General features: G+C 36.9%; 2 protein-coding genes across 4 annotated transcripts; one reads left to right on the plus strand and one right to left on the minus strand.

Annotated features, from left to right (window-relative positions):
- Positions 1–10,035: 10,035 nt before the first annotated feature.
- Positions 10,036–12,741, plus strand: LOC110031357. 3 transcript variants are annotated; one of them, XM_020734518.1, is made up of 7 exons: positions 10,037–10,683; positions 10,857–10,956; positions 11,607–11,785; positions 11,953–12,016; positions 12,114–12,135; positions 12,232–12,269; positions 12,381–12,741. In XM_020734518.1, the coding sequence occupies exons 1-5, from the start codon at positions 10,321–10,323 to the stop codon at positions 12,128–12,130; spliced, it is 723 nt and encodes a 240-aa protein (XP_020590177.1). In that variant the 5' UTR covers positions 10,037–10,320; the 3' UTR covers positions 12,131–12,135; positions 12,232–12,269; positions 12,381–12,741. The 3 variants fall into 3 exon arrangements, with proteins under 3 accessions (XP_020590178.1, XP_020590177.1, XP_020590180.1); XM_020734519.1 differs by lacking the exon at positions 12,232–12,269 and having other exon boundaries at positions 10,036–10,683; positions 12,114–12,164; XM_020734521.1 differs by lacking the exon at positions 12,232–12,269.
- A 1,180-nt stretch (positions 12,742–13,921) lies between these two features.
- Positions 13,922–17,906, minus strand: LOC110031384 (rop guanine nucleotide exchange factor 7-like). The gene is made up of 8 exons (XM_020734554.1): positions 17,454–17,906; positions 17,079–17,331; positions 16,891–17,007; positions 16,626–16,780; positions 15,502–15,576; positions 15,133–15,426; positions 14,685–15,038; positions 13,922–14,600 (listed from the first exon to the last, which is right to left on the minus strand). The coding sequence occupies exons 1-8, from the start codon at positions 17,520–17,522 to the stop codon at positions 14,229–14,231; spliced, it is 1,689 nt and encodes a 562-aa protein (XP_020590213.1). The 5' UTR covers positions 17,523–17,906; the 3' UTR covers positions 13,922–14,228.

Genomic DNA, 17,906 nt, shown 5'->3' on the forward strand with positions numbered 1-17,906 from the left:
TCGTTATTTTAACTTTAAGAAAGTGAAATATAATTTTCATGATATGAATGTAAATATATAAAAATTTAGGGGCATGTATGAAAAACTTCAATAAAAAATATGTCTCCAACTCCGAATACTAGGAAAAGAGTTTTTTTTATTTTTTTTTATTTTTTTTTTTATTTTTTATTTTTTTTTTTACTTATTGTCATAACTGAGGATATAACAAATTAGAGGCTTTTGTTTGTTAAAGATTGCTATATTTAAAAAAAAATGTCTCCAACCAATCTCATCTGTCATACCAATGGGACCAAAATCCTGCGACTTAGAAGTGACTTAGTATATATCAACAGTGTTGTGGTATATTGACGACGAAGCAAAAAATAGAACGAGAAAATTCACACCAAAAGAACACACAGATTTACGTGGTTCGACAAATTGCCTACATCCACGGAGTTGCAGAAGATTTTACTAATTGAGGAATTTACACCAGTGGATCGTCTCCAATTACAGGTGCGAACTCTTTCTCTCATTTCTTCTCTTTTCTCTCTACACCGAGATATACCGAAGAAGAAGAAAAACGTACAAGAGAAAAACTTATTTCTCTTCTGCCACAATCTACCAAGAAGAAATCAAGGAGCGCAACTTTCTTCTTCCACTATATTCTTCTTGCTTCTGCCAAGCACGCAGAAACAAATAAGAGAGAGCACGTGAAAAACACACATTTTTCTGCCTTATGCTTCTTGTAAGCCTCAAGAAGAATCCAAGGAGAAATCTCCTTTCCTGTTTCACAAACGTGACGGGAGGAGCGAACTGCAGCGAGCGAGAGAGAAGAATCGCCGAACTTCTGTTTCGCAAGCAAGAAAGGCGGAGATGGGGGAGACGAGGTGAACAATTTTCGCGAACTGCAGGAGACAGAGACGAGAGAAACTAATTTGCGAAAAATGGGAAGAGCAGTTCCGGACGGGAGGCGGGAGCAGGGGGTAAGGATAATTTTTTTTTAATTGTGTCGGGCTCCACACAACAAATCTCTCACTTGGAGACCGGTTCACAGACTGCAAGGTCCTTTCTCAAACAAATATCCTCCACTGGCGTCGTAGTCATTTTCTTCTAATATGAATCCTCCACTTCTGCAACTCAAGGCCACTGTCTTCACACCTGAAGTTGCACACAACTTTAGTTTCTCCAGAGTAACACCCTTTATTAATATATCAACAGGGTTCTAGCTTCCACAAAGTTTCTCAAGCAACAACTGTCCGTCATCAAATAATGACTGAATGAAGTGATACATGATCTGAATGCGCTTTGTCCTGGACTGAAATGCTGGATTCCTGACAACGAATATGACGCTCTGACTATCACTGCAGAGTATGCCCATCTGATCCTTCTTGCCTAATTCTTTCAAGAAGCCCTATATGTAGCCATATCATCTCCTTTGCAGCTTCCTTTGCAGCCTTTGACACTGCTATGTACTCAGCTTCTGTAGTAGACAATGAAACTGTTTTTTGCAGATTAGAGCCTCATGATACTGCAGTGCCACCAACAGTATAAATATAGCATGTAGTACTTCTTCTGGTATCGATGTCTCCAACTAGATCAGCATCAACATAGCCCCGTACCTCTGAACTCTTTTCTGAGAAACACAAGCAAGTTTCTGCAGAGCCTCTTAGGTACCTTAAGGTCTACTTCACTGCTTCCCAATCTTCCTTTCCAAGATTACTCATGTATCTGCTAACAACTCCCACTACATAGGCAAAATCAGGTCGGGTGCAAACCATAACATACATAAGTAAACCAATAGCCGAAGCATAAGAAACCTTACTCATGTGATCTCATTCCTCATCTGACTTGGGTGACTGATTCTTGCTGAGTTTAAAGTGACTTCCCAAGGGTGTGCCAACTGGTTTGGCCTTATCCATGTTGAACCTGCTAAGTACATTTTTCACATACTCATCCTGAGAGAGTTCTAACATGCCTTTGACTCTATCTCTGACAATTCTCATATCAAAGATTTGTTTTACCACTCCCAAATCCTTCATTGCAAAGTGCTTTAATATCTGCTCCTTCAGATTATTAATCTCCTCAATACTAGCACCTGCAATAAGCATAACATTCACATAGAACAGTAGGATGATATAGGAATTGTCAAAATACCTGACATATCAAAAGTGATCTGTCTGACATCTGCTGTACCCTGCACTGTGCATGAAATTATCAAATTTCTTGTACCACTGTCTAGGAGCTTGCTTCAGGCCATACAAGATCTTCTTTAATATGCAAATTGACTCTTCCTTTCCCAGTACCACGAACCCTTCAGGTTGGTGCATGTAGATGTCTTCTTCAGGTTGGTGCATGAAGCTGCACACAACTTTAGTTTTTCCAGAGTAACACCCTTTGTTAATATATCAGCAGGGTCTGGCTTCCACAAATTTTCTCAAGCACCAACTGTCCGTCATGAAACAATGACCGAATGAAGTGATACATGATCTGAATGTGCTTTGTCCTGGACTGAAATGCTGGATTCCTGACAAGGAATATAGCGCTCTGACTATCACTGTAGAGTATGTCCATCTGATCCTTCTTGCCTAATTCTTTCAAGAAGCCCTGTAGCCATATCATTTCCTTTGCAACCTCTGACACTGCTATGTACTCAGCTTCTATAATAGACAACGAAATTGTCTTTTGCAGATTAGAGCCTCATGATATTGCAGTGCCACCAACAATATAAATATAACATGTAGTACTTCTTATGGTATCAATGTCTCCAACTAGATCAGCATCCACATAGCCCCGTACCTCTGAACACTTTTCTGAGAAACACAAGCAAGTTTCTGCAGAGCTTCTTAGGTACCTTAAGATCCACTTCACTGCTTCCCAATGTTCATTTCCAAGATTACTCATGTATCTGTTAACAACTCCCACTATATGGGTAAAATCAGGTCGGGTGCAAACCATAACATACATAAGTGAACCAATAGCCAAAGCATAAGAAACCTTACTCATGCGATCTCATTCCTCCTCTGACTTGGGTGACTGATTCTTGCTGAGTTTAAAGTGAATTCCCAAGGGTGTGCCAACTAGTTTGGCCTTATGCATGTTGAACCTGTAAGTACATTTTTCACATACTCAACTTGAGAGAGTTTCAACATGCCTTTGACTCTATCTCTGACAATTCTCATACCAAGGATTTGTTTTACCGCTCTCAAATCCTTCATTGCAAAGTGCTTTGACATCTGCTCCTTCAGATTATTGATCTCCTCAATACTAGCACCTGCAATAAGCATATCATTCACATACAACAATAGGATGATATAGGAAAATACCTGACATAGCAAAAATGATCTGCCTGACATCTGCTGTACCCTGCACTGTGCATGAAATTATCAAATTTCTTGTACCACTGTCTAGAAGATTGCTTTAGACCATACAAGCTCTTCTTCAATATGCAAACTGACTCTTCCTTTCCCAGTACCATGAACCCTTCAGGTTGGTGCATGTAGATGTCTTTTTCAAGATCTCCATGAAGAAAAGCTGTCTTCACATCTAACTGCTCAAGGAAGAGATCTTCAATAGCCACCATAAACAATACCATTCTGATGGTTGTAAGCTTCACCACAGGTGAGAAAATCTCAAAATAATCAATACTGTGCTTCTGCTGAAAACCTTTTACAACAAGTCTAGTCTTGTACCTCTTAGTGCCATCATGCTCAGTCTTCACCCGGTACACCCACTTGTTGTGTAATTCCTTCTTCCCAGTTGGAAGATCTGCTAACTCCCAAGTTTTATTTTCTATCAGAGAATCCATCTCCTCCTTCATGGCTAGCTCCTACTTGCTAGAATTTTCATCTTGCAAGGTTTATTTGTAACTCTGAGGTTCTCCACCATCTGTCAACAGAATGTAGTTCAAAGTTGGAGAATAACGCCGTAGAGAACGTCTAGCCCTTTCTGACCTGCAAACTGCAACTGTAGGAGTAGACTGCTCTGAAACGGACTGTGGAATAATAGGACTGGATGCCCCTGATCCACTCTCCTCATCACGTGCATCTCTGTCCTACACTGTGACCTCTAGTAAATTATCAAATCTTACCAATTCAGATTCATTCTGTGTTGTTTTAGAAACTATACTGGACTTGTCATTGTACATAACATTCTCATTGAAAATCGCGTTCCTGCTCCTAATGATCTTCCAACCCTGATCATCCCCGAAACGATATCCAAATGCCTTATCTTCATAGCCAATGAAATAACACTTCCTTGACTTAGCCTTAAGCTTATTACGAGCATTAGAAATAATGAGAATATAAGAATGACAACCAAAAGTTTTAAGGTGAGAAAATTTTACTTCTTTCCCACTCCAAACTTCTTCAGGTAATTCACAGTTTAATGGAACATATGATATTGACAACTTATGCCCAGAAAGTGGGTGATAGTCTTGCGTGAAATCTTATGCTTCTAACCCGCTCATTAATAATCATGTTCATGCGCTCTGCAACACCATTTTGTTGTGGTGTTCCTGGAATGGTCTTCTCCATCTGGATTCCCTGAACTGCACAGTACTCCTTGAACCCACCATCAATGTACTCACCACCATTATCAGACCATAGACATTTTAGCTTTAAGCATGTTTCTGTCTCAACTATGTCCTTCCAAGTCCTGAACACACTGAATACATTAGATTTATACTTCAAGAAATAAACTCATACCTTTCTGCTATGATCATCTAATGAATGTGACGTAGTAACGAGAGCCTCCAAGAGATGTCACTGGAGAAGGTCCCCACACATCTGTTTGTACACTGCCTTGGCCCCCCTGCCACATTTCAAGAAACTGACATTCCTCTGCTTCCCCATAATGCAACTCTCACAGATGTCGAGATCAATAGACTTCAGTTCTGGTAGCTTGCCTCTAGAGTGAAGTTTCTTCATACCTCTCTGACTCATGTGACCAAATCTACAATGCCACAATTCTGTTGTGCTCTCTGCAACAGTAGTATCAACATTGTTAATTAAACCAGTAGTCATATACAACGTACCTGTTTTCTTACCCCGAGCCAGTACCAGTGCTCCTTTAATAACCTTCCAAGTGCTATATGAGAACAGTACTGAATGTCCACACTCATCAAGCTGCCCAACAAAAATGATGTTCTTCAGTTCAGGAACGTATATGACCTTTTGCAGAGTCCACTTGTTCTTGTTTGGAAGTGCAATGTCAATATGGAAGTGCAATGTCAGTTTGGAAGTGCAATGTCAATATCTCCCATTCCTACCATGTTCAGAGCTTCTCCATCTGTCAAATATACTTTCTCAAAATCACCTGCAACATAATTCTGCATTAATTTCTGATTGAAAGTTGTATGGAAAGAAGCTTATGAATCCAGTACCTAGTCATTAACAAGACTATGAACTGCCAGTAATAGTGCATCCTGTGATTCTTCAGTTAACACATTCACACTGTCATTCTCCTTCTTCTTAGGATTCCTGCAGTTCCTCCAATGTGACCAGTTTTGCCACAATTCCAGCAAGTTACTTGTTTATCATGTCTTGACTTGTTCCTACTTCTGTTCTTTGATTTTGATCTTCCCCTATTTGAGTTCCTGTTATGTGATCTCCATCTGGAATCAACATTTAATGCCGAACTCGAACTTGAGATCTTGTCAGAATCTTTTCTACGCATTTCTATCTACGCACCTCCTCAGCCAAAATCAAATCACAAATATCTCCAAATTTCAATTTTGATTTATCTGCAGAATTACTGACAGTCATCCTCATAGTTTCTCAGCTATCATCATCAAATTCAATTTCTATAGAAGATAATTGATTTGTGATAGTATTAAAATCATTCAGGTGTTGTACAACAGACGTACCTTCCGCCATCTTCAAATTGAATAACTTCTTCATCAGAAATATCTTATTATTCATCGATGGCTTTTCATACATACCTGACAGACCTGTCATAAGATCTGCAGTCATCATCTCCTTGACGACGTTGTGTGCAACGAACCTCGATAGGGTCAATTGAATAACCCTCAGAACCTGTCGATCCAATAGATTCCATTCAACTTCATCCATTCTTTTAGGTCTTTTCCCTAACAACGGAAGATGAAGTTTCTTCTCATAGAGGTAATCTTCTATCTGGATCCTCCAGTAACCAAAATTTGTGTCATCGAACTTCTCGATCCCTGAAACCTTCACTTCGTCCGCAGTCATTGGCTCTGATACCAGTTGTTGTGGTATATTGAAAATTTAAAACGATCGATGGCAAAACAAAAAATAGAACAAGAAAAATCACACAAAGAGAACAACCAGATTTATGTGGTTCGACAAATTGCCTACATCCACAGAGTTGCAGAGGATTTTACTAATTGAGGAATTTACACCAGTGGATCTTCTCCAATTACAAGAGCGAACTACTTCTCTCACATTTTCTCTCTTCTCTCTACACCAAGATATACCGAAGAAGAAAAAAACATACAAAAGAAAAACATATTCCTCTTCTGCTACAATTTACCAAGAAGAAATCAAGGAGAGCAACATTTTTCTTCCACTATCTTCTTCTTCCTTCTGCCAAGCACCCGGAAACAACTAAGTGAGAGCACCTTGCAAAAAACACATATTTTTTTGCCTTCTGTTTTTCGTAAGCCTCAAGAAGAATTCAAGGATAAATCTCCTTTTTTGTTTCATGAACGTGAGCGAACTGCAACGAGCAAGGGAGAAAAATCGTCGAACTTCTGTTTCGCAAACAAGAAAGGTGGAGAGGGGGGAGACGAGGTGAACAGTTTTCGTGAACTGCAGGAGGTGGAGACGGGAAACTGATTTGCGAAAAATGGGGGCTCCGCACAACTTTTTTTTGTTTCAATTGTGCGGGGCTCCGCACAACAATCAGAACTTTGTGGAACATTTTATATGTAATGATTTTTTTGGTAACAGCTTATCCCTACGTCTTATAATTGTGTTAAATATAGTAATATTTTAATGGAGGTAGGACAAGAATATGTGAGTCTTAGCTGCATGTATATATTTGTCTGTATCACTCCCATAAAAGGGATATTTATCTCTTATAAACATTATAAAATCTGCACATTTTTTATTTTTTACTAAAATTTGGAACAACATATAAAGGCATTTACGTACTAAAATTTGGTCACCGTTAAACTCAAATAGTTATTAATAATTTAATATTCATTATATTTTTTTTTAATTTAGAATCAATATTTATAATACTTTTTAAGAAATTTAAGGAAATAAACAAATTTAAATTTAAATACTTTTCATTTTTTTTATTTTTTATTTCTCCATCTCATTCTCTTAAATTTTGATTCTGTCAAATTCTTTTTTTCCCTCAACCGTACTTCTATATATAGTATTTTTTTTTTTTTTAAATTTAGGGGTTAAAAAATTACATTCTTCATGTGAACAGGGGTAGGACAATTTGGAGTGGGTAAACTGTCTCATAAACCCAGCGTAGAAGAGGTTAAGACAACGAAAGATAAAGTGATACTTTAGAATGGACAAAACAAAATTTCGAGTGAGCCAAAATACCGATTATCCTCTCATATAAGTAAAAATATGAATTTAAGAGGTTAAATTATATAAATGATCACCTTAATAAAGCAAATTAGTAAATGAAGCACCATTTTTTTAAGAACTAACCATTAAATTTTCTTGATTTCTGTGACACAATTAAGTTAATTTCTTTGTCTTATTGCAGTTGTCGCCATCAAAAAGTTGAAAAAATCGTGGAACTAGTATGTATTGACTAGTGCTACCAGCACGAATCTCAAAAAGAACGAACGACCAAAAATAAAAAAATTCCCCAAAAGGTAGACAACCGACCGACAAGTCATAGGCAAGCAGGTGAACCCGAGTCTCTAAACCCGGGACAGTCAATGCTTTGGAGATGGTCCCTTGCCTGATAGCAACAAGATCCGTCAAGGGCGAGGCGTAACACATCTTAACGATAAGTCTAATCAGATACCTCACATAGGCAGCAACAAGTTCCGCCTAAGACCTTGTAAATAGGGGTATCCGACTGAGGCGACAAACCAATAAGGTAGACGAGACATAGGCCCCGTAAGACTTGAGACAATGCGACAAGTGAGTCACTGTTCACCCAACAAAAAAACAAATTGACTCATCCGTCAAGCAACCAAAGCACAGGTAGAAACCCCTTGATCGTGATTGAATGACCGACCTGCTTTTACCTCGGTGGACGAGATCGTCATTTGACTGAACGCATTTGTTGACCAAACACAAGACACGGTCGCCGTCCAATTGATCTCCTTATTCAGCCGCTTTCAAGGAAGTCGATCAACCAATTGTCTTTGTATCAAAATTAAAATTATAATATAGATATGTAATGAAATTCATACAATTAATTATAACATTAATTACATTAAGAATGACTTCTGCAGCTGTTTTTTCTTTCTGTAATAGCACAAAATATATTCTTATAAATAAGCGACAACAAGATGATCAAAGAGAGGGATGTCATTTGGACTCCCCCAGTTCTCTCCATAGTAACTCCTGGTTCACTTTATTTTCTCATTCACTCGACTCTAACTCTCGGTTTTATTTAGAAAAGACAATTTGAGATCCAACAATCTCTAGCACCTAATTTTTTTTACATTTATAACTCCCAAACCCTTCACATCATGTCAAAAATATTACTAGTATTAATTTTAAAATGTGAAATATAAATTTTTGAGCATAAATAAAATGTTATAAAGGTAAATATCAAAGTTTGGTTTTAAATACATTAAACAAGAAAAATCGGGCGGTATGTCTATAAGTTTTCCTTTCTTTATTCGATCATTTTTGTAATCATTACTAATTTACTAAGGGTCCGTTTGGGGCAACTTATTTACGCGTATCACGTTTTCAAAACGCCCGACGGACTATTTGATAATTGTGCTTAGTTGGTAGATCTGGAAACGCTCGGGCGAGACGGGAGTTATTTTCGAAGGATCGCGGTTACAAAATCAACTATGCAATCTGCGTTTCTTTACAGATTATTACCCCACTGCCCTTTCAATCTCGATCCCTCATCCCTCTCATTGCCATAGCTCTGAGATCGATCTCCCTCAACTACGCCTCTCTCGCCCTTTGCATTGCCCTTTTCCTTTTCCCTTCTCACTCGATACTCCAGTTATGTTTCTCCGTAAGTTTCCAGGATTTTTGACTCTGTCTAATCATGCGGTTGTCGATTGAATCGTGGTTTCCCTTAAGTGATTTTTTATTCTATGTATTTGAATTTTTTGTGAGATTTTACATATTGACGCCTGAGATTTTTTCCTCATTAGATTTTTGACTTTCCTTATGTAATTCTCTGTGTCTGTTTGTGATTTGTCTTTTATGGTATTTTGAATGGATTTCAAGTTGTTGATCTAATAAGCTGAGGGAACTTCATATGATACTTTAGCTTGGGTTTTAGCAAATTTCTATGTTCTATATGAATCATAATATATATGTATCGTTTTTGAATTATCGGGCTGCTCAAGTAGCTGCTGAGGAGACCCTGTAGTTGGTGGCTTTTGCAAATGTTTCTCATATATTGATATATCACCACTAGGTGCTAAATGGTAGCAAACAACATTGCTGTACAAAGACATATGGTCATTTATCCACAACCAACTTCAAATCAGTTGTTTCCCAACAACACAAGCCAAACAGTCAAACAATTTAGTACAAGTCAAACAGTTTAGTCAGCATCTTATTTGGATAAATTATTTATCAGAAGAATCTACACCTAAATCTATTTTTCAATATTTTACTAATCATAAAAATTTTTTGCAGAGTTTTATTTGCTCCACTCAAATAAGGGGCTCCTTAGGATATGATTGTGACAAACTATTTTATATTATATTCACCTCCCCATCGTAATCCGATAGTTTGCAGAGAAGGTGCTCACACAGGAAGTTGTGGCCGTTTCTCGTCGTTTTGGTCACGTGAAACGGGCCCTTCTAAGCGGTTAGAAGTGACACGTGGCTTCCGACGATGCTCTCTCATAGTAAATAAAGCCGTAAAAAAATAAATAAATAAAACCCGAATGCGATAAAAAACCTATTTTTATGCAGAGTTCAAGGGAGAAGGGCAGAAGCAGTAAGGAATCGTTGCCATAATTGATGAAGCGGAGGCGAGAGAGGAAACTTTGGCGTTGCAGAGAAATTACCATTAAAAATTGATGTTTTGAGATTCACAAGTTTTTGCACCAATTAAGAGAGGGCGAAAGCGAAAGAGAGAGAAAGATAGAGGATAGGAGGGAGAGAGAGAGAGAGAGAGAGAGAGAGAGAGAGAGAAAGAGAGAGAGAGGGAGGTGAGGGTAGAGATGGGAAGGAGGCTTTAAATGTCGGCACATGGGTTGGAAGGAGGGCTACAAGAAAGAGCTGCGGCTGCTCCTCTTATCTGCCTCCTAGTCCTTGATACGCAGGAAGCTTCACGTGTTCTGGCTTTTCATCTCTTTACCGATCGCTTTCTGTTTTCTTTCTTGGGCATCGGGAACGGCAGGGAAGAAGAAAGGAGAGGACTTTTGGTCTATTTTACCGTTTCTGCGGTTCTTTGTTTGTTTTGTTGTTTTGCTGTAACTCTGTTGTTAGTAGAGATGGAAGAAAAGAAATCGTCTTTTGTTGACGAGTTTTTCCCTGAAAAGGAGGCAGCTTTGCCGTCAAAATCCGATATTTTGAGCTCCATCTTCCCTCCACGATCACCGGTATTACTTCTCAGCTATCTTATGTTCGATATTTGCTGTTTATCAATCGCTTATGTTTATTTTGGGTTTAGGATTATTGCTATGTTGAGAAGTGTAATACACTGTATCGGTTATTAAGTTCATGTTCCACATGCAGATTGATGAAAGTATGGATTTATATCTTTGGGTGATAGGTTGCTCGAAAGGATTCATTTCGTGGTGACTTAGGGGAAGTGAGGGCAAGAAGGCAAGGGAATGAGGGCCTGAGTTTGACCGAACAGATGGGAGCTTCAAGTATATATTGACTTTCTTCCTCCTAGTTTGAATACAAGTTATTGTTGTTTTCTTCTGAATTGCTACCGTTTTATTTCTTATTCTATTTGAAGAAAAGAAGGAACTTTTAGTTTGTGCTTGTTGTTGGGATAGTTTGTGTAGATCTTTCCATGCTTTAATGGGTATCATTTAAAATAACTTCTGTAAATCACAGAATGAAACAAACCTTTTGTTTTTGAGAAAAGTCTAATTTATTCATTCAGTACTCTTTTAATTTTACTGTTGTTGTGATTTAATTCAAACCCTTTTGAGCTGGGAAAGAACTTTTGTCTTTCTTAGCTTCCACAAAGTATATCCGTTCTTTTGAACAAGCAAAAAGTTGGAACAGTTTGTCAAAGAAATTTGCTTAGAAAAGTTCTAAGTTCTTTTGTTGAAAGAACATTCAGAGAATAACTTCTCAATCTTCTTTTTGCAAAGTCTAAGCCTAACCAAAGAAACTCAATCAAGTTTATTTGTCTTGAAGCATAAGGCCTCATTTGCTTCCACTTTATATTTTGCTCCGCTTACAACTGTTAAGTCTACTTCCTTAATGCAGAAATTTGTTTATTAGCTGTTTGGCTCAAAGCCACATTTTATTATTTAAAATTGAACTTCGAAATATCTGTGTTCAGGTGGCAGTTTTCAGTCTAGCCCTCGTAAGAACCAGGAGGGGTTGAAGACGAACAATGAACCCAACGTACCCCGTGACATAGCAGAACCTTTTCCTATGAGCTCATCTGTGTTTTATGGTGGCCGGGATAACTTAATACCTGAGAGTGCATCTTCCTACAAATCTGGAAGCACATACAATGTAAGGATTGCTATTTTTTTATTGCAATACTATCCTAGAAGGTTTTTAGGATGGTGATACATTGCATAGACAAAATCTATATTTATTCTTTAATGGGAAATTTTTCTTAATAGTTAACCCAAAGTTCATATAATTTCATTATTTTGTTAATATTACTTGAATTTCAGTACAAGAATGACAGTGAAGATGGTAGTAATTCCGATGCGGCTAATCGTGGGGAATGGTGGCAAGGTATGGATGGCCTTTGCAGAACTGAGAATCTTAGCTGCTGTTTAGCTGAAATATATAATCTTCTTAGCTTTTGATGCTGAACATTTTTATTTTGTAGGTTCCTTCTACTATTGAAGAAGGTACCTGAACATATATGCTCTCCATTTAGGTAGTATATACTTGCAATTTGAGTATAGCTTTTGTTTAATTAATTGCATCATTTATATTTGTAACAGCTTCAGAAATTTTACTTGAAACAAAAGTGTATATTTTTGTAAGTCTTGTTTCTGGAAAATTTTTTTTTTTATTCTTACCAATTAAATATCATTTTAAGGCTTGGGTGCAATACTATCATTTTAATTGGTGACTGGCTGTGCTTCAACAGGTTTCATGGAGGGCTTATGGAAATATATGACTCCTTATTTAGGTAGGATCTGGATCTACTCCTAGTGGAACAGAGGACCTTTATCAAACTCTGTTGCTACTTTTATTTATCCAGGAAGTTTGATCGTTTATCTTGCTTTCAAGACATTTTTATCTTTTTAATGTATCTATTTATGATGTCTTCAGCCCCAACTTTAAATATGTTGGGAGCATGGAAGGCCGCTTAACTAATGTATGTTTTATCTTCCAAGAAGTCAAGTAAGGTTATGTTTGATGAGTGGGTACTTATAAAAGTTGATTTTGGATGTTCGTTCTAAATTTTAATATGTTTTGGTACCTGTAAGAATAATAGCTGTTTCACTCTCATCTTAGATTCTGGAGGACGACTCGTCATCTTCTTTGACTGTTTTAGACTTGAATTTCTGCAAATGATAAAATTTCATGGGTCTAAATGAGTTATTACATTTTTTAAGAATAATTTATTTTGTCAAAGCAATCATTTTAAGGTTGCACACCGATTATATTTAAGGGTGGTAATGTTATAATTAATAAGAAAACTATAGGAAATCATTGGTATCTAGCCCTAAGTTTGTTGCTAAGGCATGTGTTTAGTTTCATCCAATTGGTTAATCATGCGAATGAGTGCCCCGATAGGAATCTAGCAATTTGTATATTAACATTAGTGGGGGAAGATAATTAAGTTGATGATTATGATATGTTCTTGAGTTTGATGATATTAGTGATTTTGAGGATGATTTTATTAATTATTCTTTGAATCATTCCATGCGTTGACACCAAACATAATGGCTGGCACAATATGTTTATAATTCAAGATTTAAAATTTAAATTGACGATGAACGGAGCTTAATTTTTGTACCAACCATATCTATTAATCTAAGCAAATCTAGAGGCATAGTATAGTCTCAATTCATAGTCTGTAAAACAATAAATTTTTTTTTGAAAAAGTTTTGGTATTTGGTGTGCAAGATAGATGTGTGATTCCTCCAACTTAGATTCAAATGCGACTGCTTGTGTTTTCCAGATACACACATGATCTAGTTTCTAATTTTCAATCTTTTTGTACAACGGTGAACCCTTCATTTTTTATAACTAAAGGTTCAATTGCTTACTAATTTTTGTGTTCAAAATTTTTATTGAATTTTTCACATTTATTCAATTATTGCATTATCATTTGAGTTTTAATTCTCATATTTTGTTTCATATCTAAATAAAGGAAGATTTTTCAGTACACATGATCTTTGATCCATAAGTCCTAAATTCCCTTGGCCAATGATCCCTTAAGCAACCATCATCTCTCTGAGAAATCTGAGGATTATTCTTTATCTTTTACAATTAGAATTCACTCTAACTTTCGAGATTGGCTATCTGTTTAAAGGGGCTACATGACAATATTCTCTAACTCGTCAACCTACATATGTTATCTCATTCTATTTGCATCAAAAAATTTGTAGGCTTTAACTTTTCATAAACTCTCTTACAATGATAAATGTGTAATTTGGTTATATATATTAGCTTTTGAAGCAGTGAGTGAATTACAGAAAATTAGCCAATCCCAAATAATTTGAACAATACTGATGATGATGAGGATAATGAGAATCATACCAAATTTGAACCATGAAATTCTTGCAAAACAAGGCTTTTACTTTAAAAATGCCATAGGACCTTCCAAGCAAAACATGATAATGAATAAGAATAAAACAATTAGCACAGCAAAGTGCATCACTCATCAAAATACCATGAAATATTGACACAAATTTGAGCCCCAAATGCCTTCCAACTTCAGCAGCTCTTCCACACATCACACTATTTCTAAGAGGCTAAGTTATACTTAGAATTGGCCGTGAAGCTGCTGCTTTTTCATGGTCTTAGCTTCTAGGCCAAGGTAGTCTGTCAAAACTTTCTTCATCCCAAGTCCGAAAGTAATATTCTTTCGGTTGAAGGGCAACCTTTCCTCTCTTGCAGGGCTAACAAGTAGAGAAGGAGAAAAGCTTGGAGTCAAAAATGGAGTTCCAGAGCTAGAAATTGGTACTCCTTTCTTGCTCTTATGCACAGAAATGCTGATTTCAGGAGCTGATGAGAATTGATCTGAATACTTAGCCATGTCATCAGCATGAAGTAGATCATCAATACGAGCTATAATGTTAAATGCAAGGCTCTCTAAAACTCTAGAATAGCTTTCTAAGATGGACTTCCCAACATCCTGTAAAAACAGAAATTTTTAAAGCACGAAGCTGAAACATTTCACCTCTACAAGGAATCACGAGAGAAGGCATTGATTCAAAACCTTGTTGTATTGAATTTTGCTCATATCTAGTGTTGTTTGTGTGAGGCCAGGGAATCTTTGCTTCAAATACAGAAGAAAGCTCTCAGCTCTATCAGCAAGAAGCTCTCTTTTATCCACGTCTACAATCATATCCTTGATCATGCCCCAAGATGGTTTATTTTTGGTGCAATTCATGTGCATAGGTCTTGCAGCAGTTCTTCGACGCCATAGATACATTGCGGCTTCGACACTGTTGGCAATCTCTAGAGTTTGGTGCTCAGAAGAAAGGTTGAGGCAAGCAAGGAGGCAATCAGGAGAGAATTGCTCTGAGGTTATGTGACGGTATATTATATCACCAAGGCTGGCTCTTCCTGTCTGCTCTCAAAGAGTAGAGGCAAATTTTTTCTATAAAAGATTATCTATCCTAAACCAAGTTCTGAATTAAACCATGGATCCCAGAAAAACACACCTTTGGAAGAGAATCAATGTAGGAATCAGGGATCTCCATTTCAGCCAAGGCATTGCTGTTGATAGCCATTGCAGCTTTAAGGATTTGGTTTGTGCATTCACGATTGTTTTGCAGTTCCTTTCTGGTATTTTCTGAGAAACTACCAGGAGGAACGCGAGGGACCGGAAGCCACCATTTTTCTTCTTGAAGGGGAAGAGTAAGCTTTCGAAGAGAAGCTGAGCTATCAGTGTCTGAGGCTAGTATCCCTTGATCAACATACCAAAATTCTGGGTTACTGAAACCATCCAATAGTTCCTAAAACCAGTACAGCTTGATTAGAACAGTTTAAGCACTATCTAAAACTGATGGAAAAAGGTAAGATGATCTCACAAGTAGCATATTATCAAGTTTCCGTAATGCTGGAAGATTAATATATAGATCGGATCGTTGTCTGCAAGTCATGACCTGCATTAATATATAGGCAAATCATAAAAATGAAATTTTGTAGGGGACAAAATGATCAAATAGGACCTTTTCAAGTTTGTAGGTTAGAACAAGTGATATAATAAAAGTAACTAAATAATTTATTTAAAATTTTCTGTCTTTACCACAATCCTGATTTCAAAATTTTCTAACAGCCAACTCAACAAGTATAGCACAGTGTTGGAATTCATGATTAGGTGTATAAACCAACTAGTTAGAACAAAATCTGCAGATTTTCTTGCTTGGGATGAAAAAAATGTATTGATTTTAATTAAAATGAAAGTTCCAAAACCTTCACATAGAGTTAATGCAAATCTAGAGGGAAAATTAAGAAGTCAGAATGGCTAATTATAATGATGTAAAAACAAAATGAAAACCTTGTAATAGGATTATAAACTTAATAGATACCTAATTCTAGCCTAATAATGAATCAAACCTCTTGAAAACTGGCAAAACAATTATTTAATAAAAGTAAGTAAATAATTTATTTAAAATTTTCTTTTTAAAATTTTCTGTCTTTACCACAATCCTGATTTCAAAATTTTCTAACAGCCAACTCAACAAGTATAGCACAGTGTTGGAATTCATGATTAGGTGTATAAACCAACTAGTTAGAACAAAATCTGCAGATTTTCTTGCTTGGGATGAAAAAAATGTATTGATTTTAATTAAAATGAAAGTTCCAAAACCTTCACATAGAGTTAATGCAAATCTAGAGGGAAAATTAAGAAGTCAGAATGGCTAATTATAATGATGTAAAAACAAAATGAAAACCTTGTAATAGGATTATAAACTTAATAGATACCTAATTCTAGCCTAATAATGAATCAAACCTCTTGAAAATTGGCAAAACAATAGTGCAAGGAAATACCATCTTCCCGCACTGAAAAAGAAAGAAGCAAAATAGTAAATCCATTTGAAAAAAAAAAGAAAAAAAATTAGGATTTGAAGAAAAGACTGGAGCATTCATGCATATTTAATTTTCAGCCTAGTTTCTGTTCCACAAAATTCGAAACAAGAAGAGCAAATACCTCCAGCTTGCTCCCATCAGGAAATATCTGCCAAGATGGTATCAGCTCAACTATGTGATCACTGACACAAAGAAGCCAATCCATCTCTCTTCTCCACATGGATTTCTTCTCAGATGATATTGGCTCCAACCTCCATAACTGCCCAAAAATTGTAGCTACGGAAGCACAGAAAACAATATAATTTTTTTACAGAAATAAAAAGATATTTTCTTCATCAATAATCTGAATCCAAGTATCAGACAGGGATTATGAAACTCCAGGTTACCGCTGAGATTTGTAATGGCATTTGAAATCGCCAAAGCAGTGCATACACCCTTTCCACACCCAGACATATCTTCTCCAAGTAACAGTTTTGCAAACCTCTCTTTCATCATCTCAAACTCTGTCAAAATATTAATAAACATAAATCACCAGTAATATTAAGAGCAAGAGTAGAGGTTTTAAATTGAGCACCAGAAATTTTTGGCTTCATCTTTTCAATTTGAACGCGTTCATTCGCTGGATCTGAAATGGAGGTGTTGGGCAATGGACAGCCCAATGAGTTTGCATGCTTCAAGGATTCCTCACAGCCTCCGTTACTGCAACTTCCAGCATCTTCAGGAGAGGAAGCTTCAGAGCTGCAACTGCTGACCCGGGCGTCTTCTTCTTCTTCTTGTTCTTCAGCAAAGCTCTCATCTTTCTCCACCAAGTTCTCCATGTCGACCTCCTGCTTCACACACAGAAAGAACAGATCAAACTCAAAGCAGCGCTGCTCTGTCTCAAAAAGGCTTCTTGACGACAAAATTATAAACGGGTAGCAAAGCTTATGAAAGGGCCTCTCAAGTTAACCATGAGAGAAAATGGGGTGCAGCTAACAGGACGAGGCAGTGCTTTATGTGGGTCCCTTGTTCGGACCATAAGAGGAGGACAAGCACTGTGATGTAGAAGAAGAGCTCGTGGCTCCGTGGCCGGAGGCTGGCCAAGGCTGAGTATTTTTTACTCAAAAGCAGACTTGAACCCAAAAAAATTGAATATTTGTGTTTTTGAGCTGCGAGGGAAATCATATATTTGATTCTGATTTTGATTTGAGCAAAATTTGCGATAGATTTAGAGTTTAAATCAAATATTCTGCTAATTTCATAAATTTGAAAAAAACGACAAATTTATCACTCCAGGCGAAATTCAAATATCTGATTGCATAGAGACTTGTGACATGAATGATTGCTCCCAAGACTTTCTTCGCTGGGATTCGTCCCCTGCAACTTTGAATCCTAATTTATCCGCCAATGACTCCCAAAATAA

The sequence above is a fragment of the Phalaenopsis equestris genome, unplaced genomic scaffold (genome assembly GCF_001263595.1).
Source record: "Phalaenopsis equestris unplaced genomic scaffold, ASM126359v1 Scaffold000803, whole genome shotgun sequence".
In the NCBI taxonomy this organism is placed as follows: Eukaryota; Viridiplantae; Streptophyta; class Magnoliopsida; order Asparagales; family Orchidaceae; genus Phalaenopsis; species Phalaenopsis equestris.

Bases quoted from the DNA above. Each gene is read 5' to 3' on its own strand.
- LOC110031384 (XM_020734554.1), bottom strand. From the start codon at position 17,522: ATGGTCCGAACAAGGGACCCACATAAAGCACTGCCTCGTCCTGTTAGC. The intron at 16,781-16,890 runs GTAACCTGGAGT...GTGCTTCCGTAG, and splicing joins TGCCATTACAAATCTCAGCG to CTACAATTTTTGGGCAGTTA. The intron at 15,577-16,625 runs GTATTTGCTCTT...ATATTAATGCAG, and splicing joins CTGATGGGAGCAAGCTGGAG to GTCATGACTTGCAGACAACG.
- LOC110031357 (XM_020734519.1), top strand. From the start codon at position 10,321: ATGTCGGCACATGGGTTGGAAGGAGGGCTACAAGAAAGAGCTGCGGCT. The intron at 10,684-10,856 runs GTATTACTTCTC...TTTGGGTGATAG, and splicing joins TCTTCCCTCCACGATCACCG to GTTGCTCGAAAGGATTCATT. The intron at 11,786-11,952 runs GTAAGGATTGCT...CTTGAATTTCAG, and splicing joins AATCTGGAAGCACATACAAT to TACAAGAATGACAGTGAAGA.